The 20,395-nt window shown below is 47.9% G+C and overlaps 1 protein-coding gene across 2 annotated transcripts in view; it reads right to left on the bottom strand.

The window, feature by feature from the left end:
* Positions 1–813: 813 nt before the first annotated feature.
* loxa (lysyl oxidase a) overlaps positions 814–20,395 on the bottom strand; it is a 34,075-nt gene continuing 14,493 nt past the window's right edge. The window contains exons 4-7 of one of the 2 annotated variants that reach the window (XM_034192733.1): positions 11,158–11,314; positions 9,807–9,902; positions 1,495–1,610; positions 814–1,382 (exon numbers count right to left, since the gene is read on the bottom strand). In XM_034192733.1, coding sequence (XP_034048624.1) covers positions 1,376–1,382; positions 1,495–1,610; positions 9,807–9,902; positions 11,158–11,314 — 376 coding nt within the window. In that variant the 3' untranslated portion in view covers positions 814–1,375. Of the gene's footprint in view, positions 1,383–1,490; positions 1,611–9,806; positions 9,903–11,157; positions 11,315–20,395 lie in introns of those variants that run through there. The other variant, XM_034192734.1, reaches the window with a different exon arrangement.

Genomic DNA, 20,395 nt, shown 5'->3' with positions numbered 1-20,395 from the left:
CGTGGTGAAGAGAGAGCTGAGTAGGGGGGCAAAGCTTTTGATTTACCGATCGATCTGCGTTCCGATCCTCACCTATGGTCATGAGATTTGGCTCATGACCAAAAGAACGAGATCGCGAGTACAAGCGGCCGAGATGAGTTTCCTCCGCAGGGTGGCTGGGCGCTCCCTTAGAGATAGGGTGAGGAGCACGGTCACTCGGGAGGAGCTCGGAATCGAGCCGCTGCTCCTCCACGTCGAAAGGAGCCAGTTGAGGTGGCTCGGGCATCTTTTCTGGATGCCCCCTGGACGCCTCGCTGGAGAGGTGTTCCGGGCACATCCCATCGGGAGGAGGCCCCGGGGAAGACCCAGGACACACTAGAGGGACTACATCTCTCGGCTGGCTTGGGAACGCCTTGGGGTTCCCCCGGAGGAGCTGACCTTAAAAGTTCAAACTCAAAGTCATAAGTGTTTAACTCAAACAGTTTGGACCCAGTATAGACATACAACCCCAAGTCAGAATAATTTGGAATGATATGGAAATGGGGAAAACAAACAAACAAACAAACAAACAAAAACTGAATATTTATATTATTCATTTATTTATTTATTTTATCTCATTACTAGCATTTTTTAAAAATGTGTTGCAGGCCTTAAATGCAGGAATGGATGTATATTAACCAATGAAATGAAGTTGACCACACAAAAGATGAAATTATATCTTGTGTTCAAACGGTTTGCGATGAAATCAAAGTCAAAGAAAATGTAAGAATCCCTTTTTCCCCCATATTGTCCCATCTTTTTCTGATCTGTGGTGGCAGAAATAAAGAACATAGAAACAGTACAATAAAACAAAGCTTTATTCAAGTACATTTCATCAAAAGCTTTGGGATAAAGAGAATTTCCATCATTGAATATAAATATAACAAACATATTTTACACAACTGGATCCATCAGAAACTATAATATTGTCACTGATATTGTTTCCAATAAGGTCAAGCACTTTCTTTTGCAAAAATGTTATCATTTTAAGATAATTTTTAAATCATTTTCAATTACAGAAGGTAGGTGAAACATATCACCACTAAAAAAAGCAAGACAGTGAAAATGTCCAAACATAAAGGTAGCAGAAAGAGAAAAATGTGTCCCACAAAAGACATAACTTTTATATACGATAACAAAACAAATATTTTAATAAATGATCTCTTGTCAGATGATCTCTATTTTAAAAAATGGGAGTATTTTAAATTATAAAACATATTTGGGAGAGTTATCATACCTACAAAGCACTTTGAACAATTACAATTTCAATGTGCAAGTGAATAAAGAACTAACAACAAAAAATCAGACGTTTGCCCTTTTCATTGTCCTTTAATGCTCCTCTGATGGCTACGATTTCTTAGTACCTGAAGTTTGAATAGTAAAAAAAACAAAAAAAACAACAAAAAAACCCCAAAGTTAAAATCAGTCAAAAGTGAGAGTAATATTAAATAGTGGCAAAGAGAAATGGTTGCTTACGGTGACATATGACAACTGGATACGTAGGCGTAGTTGCCGGTGTAGCTAACCTCACAGCGCACAACGTTGTTGGTGTAGTCCGATTCTTCTACATAATAACTCGGGTTTACACTGACCTATGGAGAAACAGAGAAGTCAGACAATATTAGAATACAGCACTGCATAATCTGCGTGGACAAGGTAATAGCATCTGTAGGCATAAGACAGTAAAGGCTACAGCAATCCCAGCCGGACCTTGCCAAAGCAATTCTGAAATCCACCTCTAAGTGTTTGCCACTTGATGTTCATCTTTCAGCTGCCCCTGTTGTGTGGGCCGCTGAAGAGGAGGTGCTGCTGGCCCACCACCACCAGAGGGCGCCCTGTCTGGAGTGCGGGCTCCAGGCACCAGAGGGCGCTGCCGCCTCACAGGAGCAGCCAGGGTGACAGCTGTCACCCATCACCTGAGACGAGACAGCTGATATCCATCAACAGGGAGGTATATCAGCAGGACGGCATCTCTACCTCATTGCCGAGATATCGCTCTACCAAGGAGGTAACGAACTCAGCCAGTTACTCTATTCTAAGAGTTAACACTTTTTGCTTGTGCTTAAGGTCAGCTGAAGGCAGTGTTGGACGTGACTAGATAAGTACTCACCTTCCAATCCTTCAGTGTTGTTTTTGAGAAGAGGTAGAGGTGGTGTTTCCACCCTGTGTGTTGCTGGGTGCAGCCGCACCCACACCTGACTGTTTCTGTTCCTTGCCAGCAGTACCGGATCCGACGAGCGGAGGCAGTGGCCACCTGGGGTTCGGGACTTGGCGGCTCCAGTATTCCCGGGGTTCGGTGGCAGAGGAAATCGGGTGGTTCCGGTTCGACTCGTTCAGACGTCTCCTATCGTCGAGCCTGCCCACACGACACCTTTGGAATTCGGTTACTGCTGTATTTGTAATCTGTTGTGTTTGTTGTGTGAGTTCACAACAGTAAAACTTTGTGATTTGACTTTCTCCATTGTCCGTTCATTTGCGCCCCCTGTTGTGGGTCCGTGTTCCTACACTTTCCCAACAGGATATCTCGGCCAATGTCATGGATCCCGAGGGGCGTCAACCGGCTGTTGAACGGCCAATGGAAGAACAGGACGCGCAGGCGTCCGCAGGAGGGGTAATCGGTGAGTTGCAGCGGATCCTCACCGCTTTCACGACTCGGTTAGATTTAATGACCGAGCAGAATGTCCTCCTGAACCGCAGGGTGGAGGCTCTCGCCGCGCAGGTGGAAGCACGCCCTCCGGGCGCCGCTGCGGCTCTCCCTCCCGTAGACCCTGTGCGTAACATTGACGTTCCACTGGTCGTTCAACGACCCCTCCCACCTTCCCCGGAAGCATACATAAGCCCCCCAGAGCCGTACGGAGGCTGTGTGGAGACGTGCGCGGATTTCCTTATGCAGTGTTCGCTCGTCTTCGCACAGCGTCCAGTTATGTACGCGACTGATGCTAGCAAGGTAGCTTATGTAATAAACCTGCTTCGCAGCGAGGCACGCGCTTGGGCTACAGCGCTCTGGGAGCAAAAGTCACGGCTCCTTCAGACATATGATGGGTTTGTGAGGGAGTTCAGAACCGTGTTCGATCACCCCAATAGAGGAGAAACCGCTTCAACTGTGCTACTATCGATGAGACAGGGGCGTCGGAGCGCAGTTGCCTATGCAGTCGACTTCCGCATCGTGGCTGCGAGGTCCGGCTGAAATAGCGCTGCCCTCCGCGCCGCCTTTGTAAACGGACTGTCATTGGTTCATCGATCTCGTCATACAGTTAGACAACCGGTTAGAAGAACGTCGGCGGGAACGAGACGAAGGGCGTGGCCGGGCACGCGCCGTCCCTCTCCCTTCCGGTTCCGACCGCGCTCCGCCTTCCCCACGCTCCACGGCCCCTGCGCTCCGTGGGGCCACAGCTCCCCCTACTGACGAAGCTATGGACACGAGTAGGGCAACATTTAGGGCACCAGACGCACAGAGGAGATGGGCCCACGGAGCCTGTTTTGTTTGTGGTGCGATAGAGCACCATATGAGGGACTGCCCCGAGCGGTTCAACTCCAACGCCCCGCCCCTAGAGACTGGGCTAGGGGTGGGCCGAGACATTCACGTGGGACACACCCACATTGCCATACGACTCCCAGTCACGATCCTTTATGAGGACTCAACCCTGAAGGCCCCAGCACTGGTGGACACGGGCTCTGAGGGGAATCTGTTGGACAGCAGATGGGCCAGGGAGATAGGGCTCCCTCTGGTGGCGCTTACCTCGCCGGTACAGGTTCGGGCACTAGATGGCTCCCTACTCCCTCCGATCACGCATAAGACACCACCTGTAACTCTGGTGGTGTCAGGAAATCACCGGGAGGTGATCGAGTTTTTTATGACTCAGGCCACCTCCCGTGTGGTTTTAGGATTTCCCTGGATGTTGAAGCACAATCCCCGGATTGATTGGCCGTCCGGGGTAGTGGTTGAGTGGAGCGAGACCTGCCATCGGGTGTGTCTAGGTTCCTCGGTTCCTCCCGGCTCCCGAGCTAAGGAGGAGGTCAGAGTCCCGCCCAATCTGGGGACGGTGCCGGTGGAGTACCACGACCTTGTCGACGTGTTCAGCAAGGATCTGGCTCTCACTCTTCCCCCCCACCGTCCGTATGATTGTGCCATTGATTTGGTTCCGGGCAGTGAGTTCCCGTCCAGTAGGCTGTACAACCTCTCACGGCCTGAGCGCGAATCAATGGAGACCTACATCCGGGACTCGTTAGCTGCCGGGTTGATCCGGAATTCCACCTCCCCGATGGGCGCAGGTTTCTTTTTTGTGGGCAAAAAAGATGGCGGACTTCGTCCATGCATTGATTATAGGGGGTTGAACGAGATCACGGTTCGCAACCGATACCCGTTGCCCCTGTTGGATTCAGTGTTCACACCCCTGCATGGAGGCCAGATTTTCACCAAGCTCAACCTTAGAAATGCGTACCACCTGGTTCGGATCCGGAAGGGAGACGAGTGGAAGACGGCATTTAACACCCCCTTAGGTCACTTTGAGTACCTGGTCATGCCGTTCGGTCTCACAAACGCTCCCGCGACTTTCCAAGCGTTGGTTAACGATGTCTTGCAGGATTTCCTGCACCGGTTCATCTTCGTATACCTAGACGATATACTCATCTTTTCTCCGGACCCTGAGACTCATGTCCAGCATGTACGTCAGGTCCTGCAGCGGTTGTTGGAGAACCGGCTGTTTGTGAAGGGCGAGAAGTGTGAGTTCCACCGCACGTCTTTGTCCTTCTTGGGGTTCATCATCTCCTCCAACTCCGTCGCTCCTGATCCGGCCAAGGTTGTGGCAGTGAGAGACTGGCCCCAACCCACAAGCCGTAGGAAGTTGCAACAGTTCCTAGGCTTTGCTAATTTCTACAGGAGGTTCATTAAGGGCTACAATCAGGTAGTTAGCCCCCTGACAGCCCTGACCTCACCAAAAGTCCCCTTCACCTGGTCGGATCGTTGCGAAGCCGCGTTCAAGGAGTTGAAACGGCGCTTCTCGTCTGCACCTGTTCTGGTGCAGCCCGATCCTAGTCGCCAGTTAGTGGTTGAAGTGGACGCCTCGGACTCAGGGATAGGAGCCGTGCTGTCCCAGAGCGGGAAGACCGATAAGGTCCTTCACCCGTGTGCCTATTTTTCCCGCAGGTTGACCCCAGCCGAACGGAACTATGACGTCGGCAATCGAGAGCTCCTTGCGGTGAAAGAGGCCCTTGAGGAGTGGAGACATCTGTTGGAGGGAACGTCCGTGCCATTCACGGTTTTCACTGACCACCGGAACCTGGAGTATATCAGGACCGCCAAGCGGCTGAATCCCAGGCAAGCCCGCTGGTCACTGTTCTTCGGCCGTTTTGACTTCCGGATCACCTACCGTCCCGGGACCAAGAACCAGAGATCGGATGGGTCAAAACGGAGTCGTCGGATCCCCCGGATCCCATCATCCCGGAGTCCGCTATCGTGGCCGCCCTCACCTGGGACGTGGAGAAGACCGTCCGGGAGGCCCTGACACGAGACCCAGGTCCCGGAACCGGACCGAAGAACAAACTCTACATCCCACCAGAAGCCAGGGCTGCAGTTCTGGACTTCTGTCACGGTTCTAAGCTCTCCTGTCATCCTGGGGTGCGAAGAACCGTGGCAGTCGTCCGGCAGCGCTTCTGGTGGGCGTCCCTGGAGGCCGACGTCCGGGATTACATCCAGGCCTGTACCACCTGCGCCAGGGGCAAGGCCGACCACCGCAAGACATCGGCATTGCTACAGCCGCTGCCCGTGCCTCATCGCCCCTGGTCTCACATCGGCCTGGATTTTGTCACGGGCCTCCCGCCGTCCCAGGGAAACACCGTCGTCCTCACGATAGTGGACCGATTCTCCAAGGCGGCCCACTTCGTGGCCCTCCCGAAGCTACCAACGGCCCAGGAGACAGCGGACCTCCTGGTCCACCACGTCGTCCGTCTGCATGGGATACCGTCAGACATCGTCTCCGATCGCGGTCCCCAGTTCTCCTCGCACGTCTGGAGGAGCTTCTGCCGGGAACTGGGGGCCACGGTCAGTCTCTCGTCCGGGTATCACCCCCAGACCAACGGGCAAGCAGAACGGGCCAACCAAGAGATGGAGCAGACCCTACGTTGTGTGACAGCCGCGCACCCGACGGCCTGGAGTACCCACCTGGCCTGGATCGAGTACACCCACAACAGTCAAGTATCATCAGCCACCGGCCTCTCCCCTTTTGAGGTGTGTTTGGGGTATCAGCCCCCGTTATTCCCAGTGGTCGAGGGAGAGGTCGGTGTGCCCTCGGTCCAGGCCCACCTACGGAAGTGCCGTCGGGTGTGGCGAGCCGCCCGTTCTGCTTTGTTGAAGGCCCGGACGAGGGCGAAGAACCATGCAGACCGGCGGCGGACCCCGGCTCCTACGTATCGTCCTGGGCAGGAAGTGTGGTTGTCCACCAAGGACATTCCCCTACAAGTGGACTCCCCAAAACTACAGGAACGATACATTGGTCCGTTTAAAATTCTCAAGGTCATCAATCCCGCCGCAGTGAGGCTTCAGCTTCCGGCCTCACTGCAGATTCATCCAGTGTTCCATGTTTCCCAAATCAAACCTCATCACACCTCACCCCTCTGCATTCCGGGTCCGGCACCACCTCCTGCCCGGATCATCGACGGCGAGCCGGCTTGGACTGTACGCCGGCTCCTGGACGTCTGACGGATGGGCCGGGGTTTGCAGTATCTGGTGGACTGGGAAGGGTACGGCCCCGAAGAGCGCTCCTGGGTGAAGAGGAGCTTCATCCTGGACCCGGCCCTCCTGGCCGACTTCTACCGTCGCCACCCGGACAAGCCTGGTCGTGCGCCAGGAGGCGCCCATTGAGGGGGGGGGTCCTGTTGTGTGGGCCGCTGAAGAGGAGGTACTGCTGGCCCACCACCACCAGAGGGCGCCCTGTCTGGAGTGCGGGCTCCAGGCACCAGAGGGCGCTGCCGCCTCACAGGAGCAGCCAGGGTGACAGCTGTCACCCATCACCTGAGACGAGACAGCTGATATCCATCAACAGGGAGGTATATCAGCAGGACGGCATCTCTACCTCATTGCCGAGATATCGCTCTACCAAGGAGGTAACGAACTCAGCCAGTTACTCTATTCTAAGAGTTAACACTTTTTGCTTGTGCTTAAGGTCAGCTGAAGACAGTGTTGGACGTGACTAGATAAGTACTCACCTTCCAATCCTTCAGTGTTGTTTTTGAGAAGAGGTAGAGGTGGTGTTTCCACCCTGTGTGTTGCTGGGTGCAACCGCACCCACACCTGACTGTTTCTGTTCCTTGCCAGCAGTACCGGATCCGACGAGCGGAGGCAGTGGCCACCTGGGGTTCGGGACTTGGTGGCTCCAGTATTCCCGGGGTTCGGTGGCAGAGGAAATCGGGTGGTTCCGGTTCGACTCGGACAGACGTCTCCTATCGTCGAGCCTGCCCACATGACACCTTTGGAATTCGGTTACTGCTGTATTTGTAATCTGTTGTGTTTGTTGTGTGAGTTCACAACAGTAAAACTTTGTGATTTGACTTTCTCCATTGTCCGTTCATTTGCGCCCCCTGTTGTGGGTCCGTGTTCCTACACTTTCCCAACAGCCCCCAGTTGTTCAGGGTCACCACAGTGGATTCAATACAGGTTTGGCACAAATTTTCCAATGAATGCCCTTCTTAACAAAACTCAAGTTCTATGTGGAGAAACACCCACAGCCCCTGGACGTCTTAAGAAGACTCCTTGTCAAGTCCTAATCAGGACCTACTCTGCTTCACTTTGGAGATCTGATGGTTTACACAAAGCAGGATGGCTGCTACCAAAGTGTTTTCCACATTAGCTCCAAATTGGTTTAAAAAAAAAAAAATCAAACTTCTTGATCTTAACTTTGCCCAAATGAATTCTTTCACGGCAGTTACAGGTGTCAACATTCAATGACATGCAAAGTTTCATAGAAATTAGCAAAAGGACCTCCTTGGGGTTGGCCAGTAAGAATAGAAGTTTATTGTCATAGACACAGAAAAACACAGTTTAACTGTATAAGGAAATTCTTACTTGCACATCTCCTTGCAAATAATAAAAAGTATAACACAATGCTAAAATACCCTCGGCCGTATGAACATTGTGTTCTTTAGAATTTGCAGTTGATTAATTAGTTATTAAGCTCTTATTGTCTTACGTACAATTTGTACATGTTCAATAAAGCCCCTCTATCAATCAATCAGTCAATCAAAAACAATATTTACTTTTTAAGAGCGGAAGTTGTGCAAATCAAAGAATATTTGTAGATCACCCTCTGTGCATTTGCAGGTAATAATGAGACAAATTGAATTCCATAACAAGTTCAGTTAGCTGAAGTTAGCATGCACATTAATATCTGTAAAATGTCTTGTAAATGATGCTAGAGGTGTTATCAGGTTACAACAACAGCGTTTTCAGATTTAGAAGTGTTTATTTCTCGCTAGCTTTTACATAATCTATGACAAAGAGGATATATTTACACACAAACGGAATGGGGTTTTGCAGCTAACTACCAGCCTGTGATGTCATGTCATCATGCTAACGTCTGTGAAATATCTGGTAAATGAGTTGAGAGGTGTTATTAGGTTCAAAAAACAGCGTTAGATTAGCCATGTTTGAACCTGTCCAAGATCTGTGTCCCAAGAATGTTCCCTGTGAATTTGAAGACTCTGGCAGTAATAGGACTGGACTTATGCTGAGCACAGACACACAGACAGACAGACAGGCGGACAGACAGACACAAAGCCTTCACAATACCCGATTCCCATATTTGATGGCCTCAGGTAATATTAATAATAAAAGGAGTAAAAGTACCATAATAATAGTTATTATTATCATCATCATGTTAATAACAACAACAATAACAATAATGATGCAGCAGTGTAGAATAAAGTGTCAATTTTACAAAGTCAAACTGGTGAAGAAGTGGACACAGATCCACATGCTTCAGTCCACGTGTAAGAGGGTGAGAGTGGGCTGAGTGGGAGAGTTGCTCACAAGCCTGACTACTTGTGGGCAAAAACTGTTCAACAGTCTTGTCTGGGACTTCACACTCCTGTAACGCCTGCCTGAGGGTAGTAGTGTGAAAAGATCGTGCTTGGGATGTGTATTATCCTTGATAACGTTGTGTGTCCTTCATATGACTCTGGTGTGATGGCAGGCAGATGTGACTTTGGCCTAATGATTGACCTTTGGCAAATTTGATCTTGCTGTGCAATTTCAGAACTTGCCTCCATATTTGTGCCAAGTCTGGTACAAATGAGAATGGAGGAATTTTTTAATTTTTTTTTTACCTTTTCCTCAATGGCCTTGACCCTAATGATTGACCTTTGGCAAATTTGACCTTAGGTAAACAGTTCTAGAGCCCACTCTATATGTGTCCCAAGTTTGTTGCAAATTAGAGAGGAAGAAAAAATCAAATTTGACCTGTGACCCCAGTGATTGACCTTTAGTATGTTTGACTTTGTCTGGACAATTCCAGAACCCACCTGCATATATCTGCCAAATCTGATGGACATCACAGTGGACAATAAAGAAATAAATCTAAATTTTGACCTTTGACCCAGTGACCTTGAGCTTTGGCAAAACAACCCTATAAAAAGGAGAGATCTGAAGTTGACCATCATCCACATATCCGGTTTGATGTGAGATGCATGAGCTCAGATGGATACAGCACTGATGTCAAAGAAGCATAATTTATTTTTTAAAAGTGGGCTGACCTCTGAGGATAAAACCAGATAATTAATGAGGATTTCTGACATACCTTGAGGACGTAGTTTCCAGGTTTCACATCTGTGATGTCAATCCACTGACAGTCAATGTCTGCGTTATAGGTGTCATAGCATCCGGGGCTCAGGCCCTGTAATTATGACATCATAAATAGAAAACATTCCTTTGATAAAGCACACAAGAGTTGCATCATCACATTTTCTGACATATGTTATCAGGTGTGAAACAGTGTCTCATAGTGGCAAGAACTGGCACATTAATTGAAATCATGATACTGTCCATCATGGAGAAAACGTGACTATAGAAACCACATCCATCTCCTTCCCAAAATCACCGTGTTACACAAAAACCGAGTGTGACAAAATTCCTAAACACAAGTTAGGCTACTTAAAAAAGAGACAACATTTTGTAAAATGCGGCTCATTTTGTGAAGTATTTTGTTCATTTAATGGATCAGCACTTCAAACAATAAATTTCTCAACCATTTGGTTCATTTAGTGTTTTGAGCCTTTTGAAAAACAAAATTTTTTTCAGAAGTATTTGTTTCACATACAGTTTTGAGCACACTGAGACAATGAATTATTCACAAAATAACTTTCATTTACTGTTTTGTGCACACTAAAACAACAATTTACTTAAGCAGTTATTGTATTTAATGATTTTGTTTGTGGAAATATGGAATCGTTGTCTAAAGTATTTTTTTTAATGTACTGTTTCGAGCACATTAAACAATAATTTTCTGATATGATTGTTTACTATTTCAAACATACTGAAACAGTGAATTATTTCTTAAAGTAATGGTTTCACTTACTGTTTTGAACATACCAAAACAACTATTTACTGAAATTATTACTGCAGTTGGTATTTTAGGCATTTTAAAGCAATTATTTTCTAAAGTAATTGCTTAATGTACTTTTTTAAGCATATTGAAATGATCATTTACTGCAGTGACTGCTTCATTTATAGTTTTGTATATATTGAAGCAATGAATCACTTCCTGAAGTAACTGTTTCATTTACTGTTTTGAGCATATCAAAACAATAATTTACTAACAGGGTTATTGTATTTAATGATTTAGGATCTTTAAAAAAAATAATTTTCTATCAACTGATTCCTGGGGATTTTGAGCATATTAAGCGTGAATCATTTTCTGAAACAATTGCTTAACCTTTTTTTTTGACTGATGAAAACAGTGAATCAGTTACTGTAGCAGTTGGGTGATTTGGCTCAAAATATCAAAAGACATGATTTTGGGCTGGTATATGTTGAAGAGGGTTTGAACCTGAAATTTTCCCCCCTATCTACACCTGTGGTTTGTAGCAGTTGAAGCCTTTGTGATGTAGTTCCGTTTCACGTGTCACACTTTAACAGCCACTCTCTCAGACCTGGGTATGTGCGGTGCAGGCATATCGCCTGTAGTATCCATAGTCACAGGATGTGTCTTCCAGGCAGAAGCTGGCTTTGTGGCCTTCTGCCACCGTCCTCTGACTGGTGGCATCCAGCAGGTCATAGTGGCTGAACTCGTCCATGCTGTGGTAGTGCCTGTCAATCAGCAGAACAGGGACTCAAACTCCACATCAGTTTGGAACTTTTAAAACAAACAGCCAGCAGTGCTACACTTACAGACTCACAAACATCTAGCATGATTTTTTTTGTGTGACATTTTCTAGTGTTAATACAAATATCTGCATGTGATTGTATTGTAAACTATCACCAGTGTTGATTTTATTTGTAATTTCCATGTATGAATGATAAGGACATCACAATCTGCTTAATGTGAGGTGTTCACTCCAATATCTCAGACAAGTTTAAACAAGACAGAAAACAGTCTGGTTTTTAAGTTGACTTTCAAAACACTGCAAAAGATTGATACAGTGTACACGAGCGGTTTATTGGATTTGATCCAGAGGTGTTCCATCGTGGGAGCAAGCACAGAGGACCACTTGTTTCATAGCATAACTATGGGCTGACGTAGTGCAACGCACTCTGTGAAATCAGAAAACCAGGCACTCTTCCATAACCACTGTATATAAGAAAATATTTTGGCCCAGTTTTTGTATTACATAGTTGATACACAATATAGTTGTTACAAATACAAATAAAAGTCATGAGAAGTTCAGTCATATCATCTTGGAACAACATTATAAAATGATGTACACATAGAGGATTATTGTGGAAAAAACTAAAAGTACACATAGAACTCAATGTCAAAAATTAGATCAAAATATGAGAAGTCCAGTAAAACCTATAAAATCCAAACTGCAACACCACTGTGGTACAACAGGGGGAGCCATCCCACAAATGCAGGCTGGAAAAACATTAAAAATGGGATCTTTTAACTATGATCTCTCTCTCTCTCTCTCTCTCTCTCTCTCTCTCTCTCTCTCTCTCTCCTCTCTCTCTCACACACCCACACACACACACACACCACACACACACACACACACACACACACACACACCCACACACACACACACACACACACACACACACACACACCACACACACAAAACCCCAAATTTGCAGTTCCATATTGTCCACACTTTGGGATGACATGGAAAATGCAAATTAAAAACTGCAGTGATGCCTGCATTTACTTTGGCTTTTATTACTTTGAAGAAGAAGAAAAAAAGAGAACCCACACATTTCATGATTTTTCTGATCAAGTTTGTTTCATTTGTTAATATACTTCTTCTGTATTTCAGAACTGCAACACATATTTAAAAAAATGGGATGCAAAGCATTTCAGGTGTTACTTTGTTCCATTATTCCTGAAAGATGTGACAGTTCCATATGGTCCACACTTTGGGATGACATGGAAAATGCAAATAAAAACTGCAGTGATGCCTGCATTTACTTTGGGGTTTATTGCTTTGAAGAAGAACAAGAAGAAAAAGCGAACCCATTTCATGTTTTTTCTGATCATGTTCATTTTATTTGTTAATGTACATCTTCTGTATTTCAGACCTGCAACACATTTTTAAAAAACATTGGGATGCAAAGCATTTCAGGTGTTACTTTGTTCCATTCTTCCTGAAAACACATCTTAAGGTGTGCGATGGTACGGGGTCTTCATTGGAATTTGTTTCAGAATTCTCCACACATTCTCGATTGGAGACAGGTCAGGACTGCGGGCAGGCCAGTCCAGTATCTCTACCCTCTTCTGCACTCATGCTTTTGTAATGTGTGAAGAATGTGATTTTGTATTGTTTTGTTGAAAAATGCATGAACATTTCTGGAAAAGATGTCATCTTGAAGGTAGCATATGTTGTTCTAAAATCTCAGTGTACTTTTCTGCATTAATATGGCCATCACAGAAGTGTAAATTACTTTTGTCAAGAGCATTGAGACAGCCCCACACCATGACAGAACCTGGCTTTTGGACTTGTTACTAACAAATTTCTGGATGATCCTTTTCATCTTTGGTGTAGTGCATACCATGTCCATTTCTTCCAAAAAAAAAAAAAAAAAGATCTGGAATACTGAATTGTCTGACCACAGTACACATTTCCACTGTGTGATGGTCTAATCCAGAGCCCAGAGACACAGTTTCTGAGTTGCCATCTCTGGACAAGGTCAACATAAGGCTCCTTTGTTACACAGAAAAGTTTTAATTTGTGCATGTAACTCTGTATTATAGTGCTTGCCAAAGGTTTCCCAAAGTAATCCATTTCCCACCTGGTTATATCAGCTATTGATGAACAACAGTTCTTGATATAGAGCTGTCTGATGGATTGGAGATCATAGGTATTCATCTTAGGTACCGGTATGCACCATTGCCCTTAATACCCAGAAATTACTCCAAATTCTTTGAACCATTGAATGATAGAGAAAGATGCAAATCCCTGCAAATCTTTCTTTGAGGAAAACTGTTTTTATAAACATTTCAACAATTTTCTCCCGCATTTGTTGACAAACTGTAGAGCCTGTGCCCATCTTCCTCCTCAAAGCCTCAGCCTTTCGTGGATACTGCTTTTGCACGAAAACATAAAATCACCCATTTCAAATAAAATCATTATTTATTTATTTAACCTCATTACTAGCCCCCCCTTTTTGAATATGTTTCAGGCCTGAAATACAGGAATGGATGAATATTAACAAATGAAATGATGTTGACTACACAAACAGAAATATCTTGGGTTTGTGCTATCTGTATTATAATAAACTCAAAGTAAATGTAAGAATGACTGTTTTTATTTTTTAATTTGCATTTTCCAGAAAGAGGGAGAGATGCATGCATGCATACACACAGGAATTGGATTAAGGAATTGTGATCAGCTGACTGAGCTTTAATTGTGTGCATGCATGCATAATTACTGAAGTGCCATGACATCATGCATTACAAATGAAATAAATATATGCCCTATTTTTAATTGGTACATTGGTAATCTTCATCTGCACAAACCTGTTCAGTAGTTTGGTTTTTGTTTTTAATTGTTTTTTAAATGTGCACACTTATTCACTGACTTCCAAACTTTTATTTAACAGAGGGTCAAAGGTATTTGATACAGAACTATGACTATAACAACTGTTTGAAACATCTTCGGCATGAATATTCAGAGTCCTCAAAGTCTGGAAGACTGAATTTTAAAATTTAAAATGTGTAGATCCAAATGCACTTTTTTTTAAAATTTATTTATTGCTGGAATCTAAATTTGGTAACCCTGCTGTGTCCCTACTAGTATAGGACAACATGCAAAAGAGAATCACTCACTCACACACAATACTACTACTACTTTGGATGTGGGAAGAAGCCGGAGCACTCGGATGGAGACCACATAAACACGGGGAGAACACGTAAACTCCATACAGAAAGGCCACAGGTGGGAATCAGTCCCATGACCTTTTTGCTGTGAGGCAACAGTGCTAACCACTAAGCCACCATGCTGCCCCAAACAGAATTATTATTTTTTTTATGAATAAATACATAAGTAATTAAATGAGCTTTTTCAGAGAATATTCAGAAATAAATTTTCCAAAAGTTAAATATTTGTTACCCCTGCGAATTAACAGTCAAAGGCAGCTAGTTATCTTATCACCCCTGCTTTTTGTGGATTTGTCTCTTTGTAGACACATAACTCATAAAAAGGTTTAAAGATTATGATAAAAGGAAATTATGGAGTGAAGGTGCATGTTTCAAGAAAGAGTTCAGAAAAACTGAGTGATGGTGCCTGACTGCCGCCAAATTTATCCTTTTATCCCATTCTCTACTTTCTTTAACATTATGAGATAGGATTTGTTTATCTGTATCTTTAACATTCCCACCTCATGATATCACAAATGGTGATAAAAGCCATAATTCTGAGGAATGAACCTATTTCTTCTTCACTACAGTACATGAATGCAGCATCAAGAAACAGTTCCTCACCAGCTTAATCAGCATTTCTTAAAACTGCTTGAAACACTAAAAATAAAGCCTTATATGTGTGATGGATCACCTCTCCCAGGGGTTCAAGTATTAGTGATTTTAATGTGTGACAAAATAAACTGAAGCCAGTGGAACTCAGGAACTGAAGGCAGAATTCTTTAATAATTTCACTTGGATGTTGTGAAAAATAGTGGCCAGTAATGCAACGCATGGAAATTTAACATGCTGAGCTCCGACATTAAAATGCCTGTATAATCCTATAACAGCACCTGTATCTGAATTTCCCTGTGACAGATACACATTAATTTGGATCTCCATGAACATTTCATGTGTTGAACATCATGGAATTTCAGACTCACAAGTTTTATTAAAATACTGTATTTATTGTGGGAAATTTGTTGTGTGGGCCGCTGAAGAGGAGGTACTGCTGGCCCACCACCACAAGATGGCGCCCTGCTTGGAGTGCGGGCTCCAAGCACGACGGCTTTGCTGGAGGTGACAGCTGTCATCAATCAACACAAGCTGTCACCCATCACCACCACTACAAAGACCGGACTGCAACTCCACCTCCTCGCCGAGAAATCAACCACCATTCAGGTAATTTTCTCTGCTGACAAACACTGTGTGTGTTTAACCTGAACTTCTATTGCAGCCGTTTTCCTGGAGTGTTTCCTTATCTGGAGGATTGGCGTTTGGTGTGACAGCGACGGCTTCGCCTCACATCCCAACTCAGATAAGTGGTTGACCAGGAGCTGCACGAGTGTGTGTGATTGGAGGTGGAGGTTTTCCCTCCTTTACTTAAGACAGACTGTGGATTACTGAGTGTGCGAACTCACACTCATTCTGGACTGTCTCTGTTTTCTGCCAGCAGTACCCGGGTCTGACTGCTGAAGACAGCGGCCACCTGGGGCGCAGGGCTTGGCGGCTCCGGTGTTCTTCAGCTCCGTTGGTGGTGGAAGCTGTGTGGGGATCCAGCTCTTCTCTCTCCAGGCATCTTCTATCGTCGAGCCTGCCCACACGTCACCTGGTGTATGATTGACAGTCCACCATATTGTTATTGTCTGTACGTTGTTGTGCGATTCACAACATTAAATTGTTACTTTTTGGCTTATCCATTGTCCGTTCATTAACGCCCCCTGTTGTGGGTCCGTGTCACGTCACTTTCACAACAGGATTTCTCGGCGTCATGGATCCCGAGGGGCGTCAACCATCGCTTGAACAGCCAATGGGAGAGCGAGGTGCACAGGCAGGAGGCGTGTTGGGTGAGCTGCAGCACATCTTAACCGCCTTTGCCGCTCGGTTGGACTTAGTTACCGAGCAGAGCAGTGTTCTCAATTGCAGGATAGAGGCTCTCACCGCCCAGGTGGAAGCGCGTGCTCAGGGCGCTGCTGCAACCCCTCCTCCTGCTGACCGTGTGCCAGAAACAGACATTCCGCTGGTCGTTCAACGACCCCCCCCCACCTTCCCCTGAAGTATACATAAGTCCTCCGGAGCCGTACGGAGGCTGTGTGGAGACGTGCGCAGACTTCTTGATGCAGTGCTCGCTCGTCTTTTCACAGCGTCCCGTCATGTACGCGTCAGACGCCAGCCGGGTGGCTTATGTTATAAATTTGCTTTGAGCAGAGGCACGCGCCTGGGCTACGGCGCTTTGGGAGCAGAATTCACGGCTCCTAACGGTTTATACTGAGTTTGTGAGGAGTTCCGACAGGTGTTCGACCACCCTCATAGAGGCGAGACCGCTTCAAGTGTGCTGCTGTCGATAGGACAGGGGCGTCGAAGCGCAGCGAAGTATGCAGTCGACTTCCGCATCGTGGCAGCGCGAGCCGGCTGGAATACTGTTGCGCTCCGCGCCGCCTTTATAAACGGACTGTCTCTGGTTCTTAAGGAGCACCTGGTGGCGAAGGACGAGCCGCGGGATTTAGATGGGCTTATCGACCTGGTTATACGGTTAGACAACCGATTAACAGAACACCGACGGGAGCGAGACGAAGGGCGTGGTCAGGCACAAGCCGTCCCGCTTCCCTGCCCGGGTCTGAAAGGGAGCCGACTTCCCACGCTCCACTGCCAGGGCTCTCCACGTGACACAGCTCCCCTGCTGACGTTGCTATGGAGACGAGCAGGGCCAAAAACGATCAGATCAGAGACAAAGGAGGCTGATCCGTGGAGAGTTGTTTTCTCTGCAGCTTCTACTGAGCACACACAGAGAGAATGCCCCAAACGATCAAACAGCAGCACTCGTCCTTAGAGACTGGGCTAAGGGTGGGTCACAATACCCACGCGGGGAAACCCCGTAAATCTGCACGAATCCCAGTCACGATCCTGAGTGGGGATTTAACCCTTCACGCCCCAGTACTGGTGGACACGGGGTCCGAGGGGAATCTGCTGGATAGCAGATGGGCAAAGGAGGTTGGGCTCCCTCTAGTGGCCTTACCTTCACCATTGTCGGTGCGGGCACTAGATGGCACCCTTCTTCCACTAATCACACCAGACTCAGCCAGTGACATTGGTGGTGTCTGGGAATCACAGGGAGGAGATTGTGTTTTATGTAACACCTTCTACCTCCCGAGTGATTTGGGTTTTTCCATGGGTGTTAAAACACAATCCCCGGATTGATTGGCCGTCTTGGGGTTGTGGTTCAGTGGAGCGAAACCTGCCACCGGGAGTGTTTAGGATCCTCGGTTCCACCCGGTGGTGACAGCTAAGGAGGAGGTTTTAGGTCCCTCCCAATCTGGTGGCGGTGCCAGCCGAGTACCACGACCTTGCTGACGTCTTCAGCAAGGATCTGGCACTCATGCTGCCCCCGCACCGTCCGTACGATTGTGCCATTGATTTGATACCGGGCGCTGAGTACCCGTCCAGCAGGCTGTACAACCTCTCACGTCCGGAACGCGAATCAATGGAGACCTACATCCGGGACTCGTTAGCTGCCGGGTTGATCCAGAACTCCACCTCCCCGATGGGTGCTGGTTTCTTTTTTGTGGGCAAGAAGGACGGCGGACTCCGTCCATGCATTGATTACAGAGGGCTGAACGAGCTCACGGTTCGCAACCGATACCGTTACTCTGTTGGATTCAGTGTTCACGCCCCTGCATGGAGCCCAAATTTTCACGAAATTGGATCTTAGGAATGCTTATCACTGGTTCGGATCCGGGAGGGAGACGAGTGGAAGACGGCATTTAACACCCCGTTAGGTCACTTTGAGTACCTGGTCATGCCGTTCGGCCTCACCAATGCGCCCGCGACGTTCCAAGCATTGGTTAATGACGTCTTGCGGGACTTCCTGCATCGGTTTGTCTTCGTATATCTAGACGATATACTCATCTTTTCTCTGGATCCTGAGACCCATGTTAAGCATGTACGTCAGGTCCTACAGCGGTTGTTGGAGAACCGGCTGTTTGTGAAGGGCGAGAAGTGTGAGTTCCACTGCACTTCTTTGTCCTTCTTGGGGTTCATCATCTCCTCCAACTCCGTCGCCCCTGATCCGGCCAAGGTTGCGGCGGTGAGAGATTGGCCCCAACCAACGAACCGTAGGAAACTACAACAGTTCTTCGGTTTTGCAAATTTCTACCGGAGGTTCATCAAGGGCTACAGTCAGGTAGTTAGCCCCCTGACAGCCCTGACCGCCACAAAAGTCCCCTTCACCTGGTCGGATCGGTGCGAAGCCGCGTTTAGGGAGTTGAAACGCCGGTTCTCGACTGCACCGATTCTGGTGCAGCTCGATCCCAAGCGCCAGTTTGTTGCTGAAGTGGATGCCTCTGACTCAGGGATAGGAGCCGTGCTATCCCAGAGCGAGGAGTCCGACAAGGTTCTCCATCCATGTGCCTACTTTTCCCGCAGGTTGACCCCAGCTGAACGGAACTATGACGTCGGCAAGCGGGAACTTCTTGCGGTGAAGGAGGCTCTTGAAGAGTGGAGACACCTGTTGGAGGGAGCATCGGTACCATTTACAGTTTTCACGGACCATCGGAACCTGGAGTACATCCGGACCGCGAAGCGTCTGAACCCCAGGCAAGCCCGCTGGTCGCTGTTCTTCGGGCGTTTTGACTTCCGGATCACCTACCGCCCCGGGACAAAGAACCAACGATCTGACGCCCTGTCCCAGGTGCACGAAGAGGAGGTCAAGACCGAGCTGTCAGACCCCCCTGAAACCATCATCCCCGAGTCCACTGTCGTGGCCGCCCTTACCTGGGACGTGGAGAAGACCGTCCGGGAGGCCCTGACACGGAGCCCGGACCCGGGGACCGGTCCGAAGAACAAACTGTACATCCCACCAGAGGCCAGGGCTGCGGTCCTTGACTTCTGTCACGGTTCCAAGCTCTCCTGTCACCCAGGGGTGCGAAGAACCGTGGCAGTGGTCCGGCAGCGCTTCTGGTGGGCGTCTATGGAAGCCGACGTCCGGGAGTATGTCCAGGCCTGCACCACCTGCGCCAGGGGCAAAGCTGACCACTACAAGGCCCAAGGCCTCCTCCAGCCTCTGCCAGTGCCTCGTCGCCCCTGGTCTCATATCGGCCTGGACTTTGTCACGGGCCTCCTGCCGTCCCAGGGAAACACCACCATCCTAACGATAGTGGACCGGTTCTCCAAGGCGGCCCACTTCATGGCCCTCCCGAAGCTCCCGACGGCCCAGGAGACTGCAGACCTCCTGGTCCACCACGTCGTGCGTCTGCATGGGATTCCATCAGACATTGTCTCGGATCGTGGTCCTCAGTTCTCCTCCCAGGTCTGGCGGAGTTTCTGTAGGGAACTGGGGGCCACCGTCAGTCTCTCATCTGGGTACCACCCCCAGACGAATGGGCAGGCAGAGCGGACAAACCAGGAACTGGAGCAGGCCCTCCGTTGCGTGACCTCCGTGCACCCGACGGCCTGGAGTGACCATCTGGCCTGGATCGAGTACGCTCATAACAGCCAAGTCTCGTCTGCCACCGGCCTCTCCCCATTTGAAGTGTGTTTGGGGTACCAGCCCCCATTGTTCCCGCTAGTGGAGGGAGAGGTCGGGGTGCCCTCGGTCCAGGCCCATCTGAGAAGGTGCTGTCGGGTGTGGCGTACCGCCCGCTCTGCCCTGCTCAAAGCCCGGACGAGGGCCAAGAACCATGCAGACCGCCGGCGTGCCCCGGCCCCTGCGTACCAGCCTGGGCAGGAGGTTTGGCTTTCTACAAAGGACATTCCCCTGCAAGTGGAATCCCAAAAGTTGAAGGACAGATACATCGGACCCTTCCCCATCCTCAAGGTCCTCAGTCCAGCCGCAGTGAAGCTGA

The sequence above is a fragment of the Thalassophryne amazonica genome, chromosome 17 (assembly GCF_902500255.1).
Source record: "Thalassophryne amazonica chromosome 17, fThaAma1.1, whole genome shotgun sequence".
Taxonomy (NCBI): Eukaryota; Metazoa; Chordata; class Actinopteri; order Batrachoidiformes; family Batrachoididae; genus Thalassophryne; species Thalassophryne amazonica.
The sequence above is the reverse complement of the archived record's forward strand: the minus strand, read 5'-3'. Positions and strand labels throughout refer to the sequence as shown.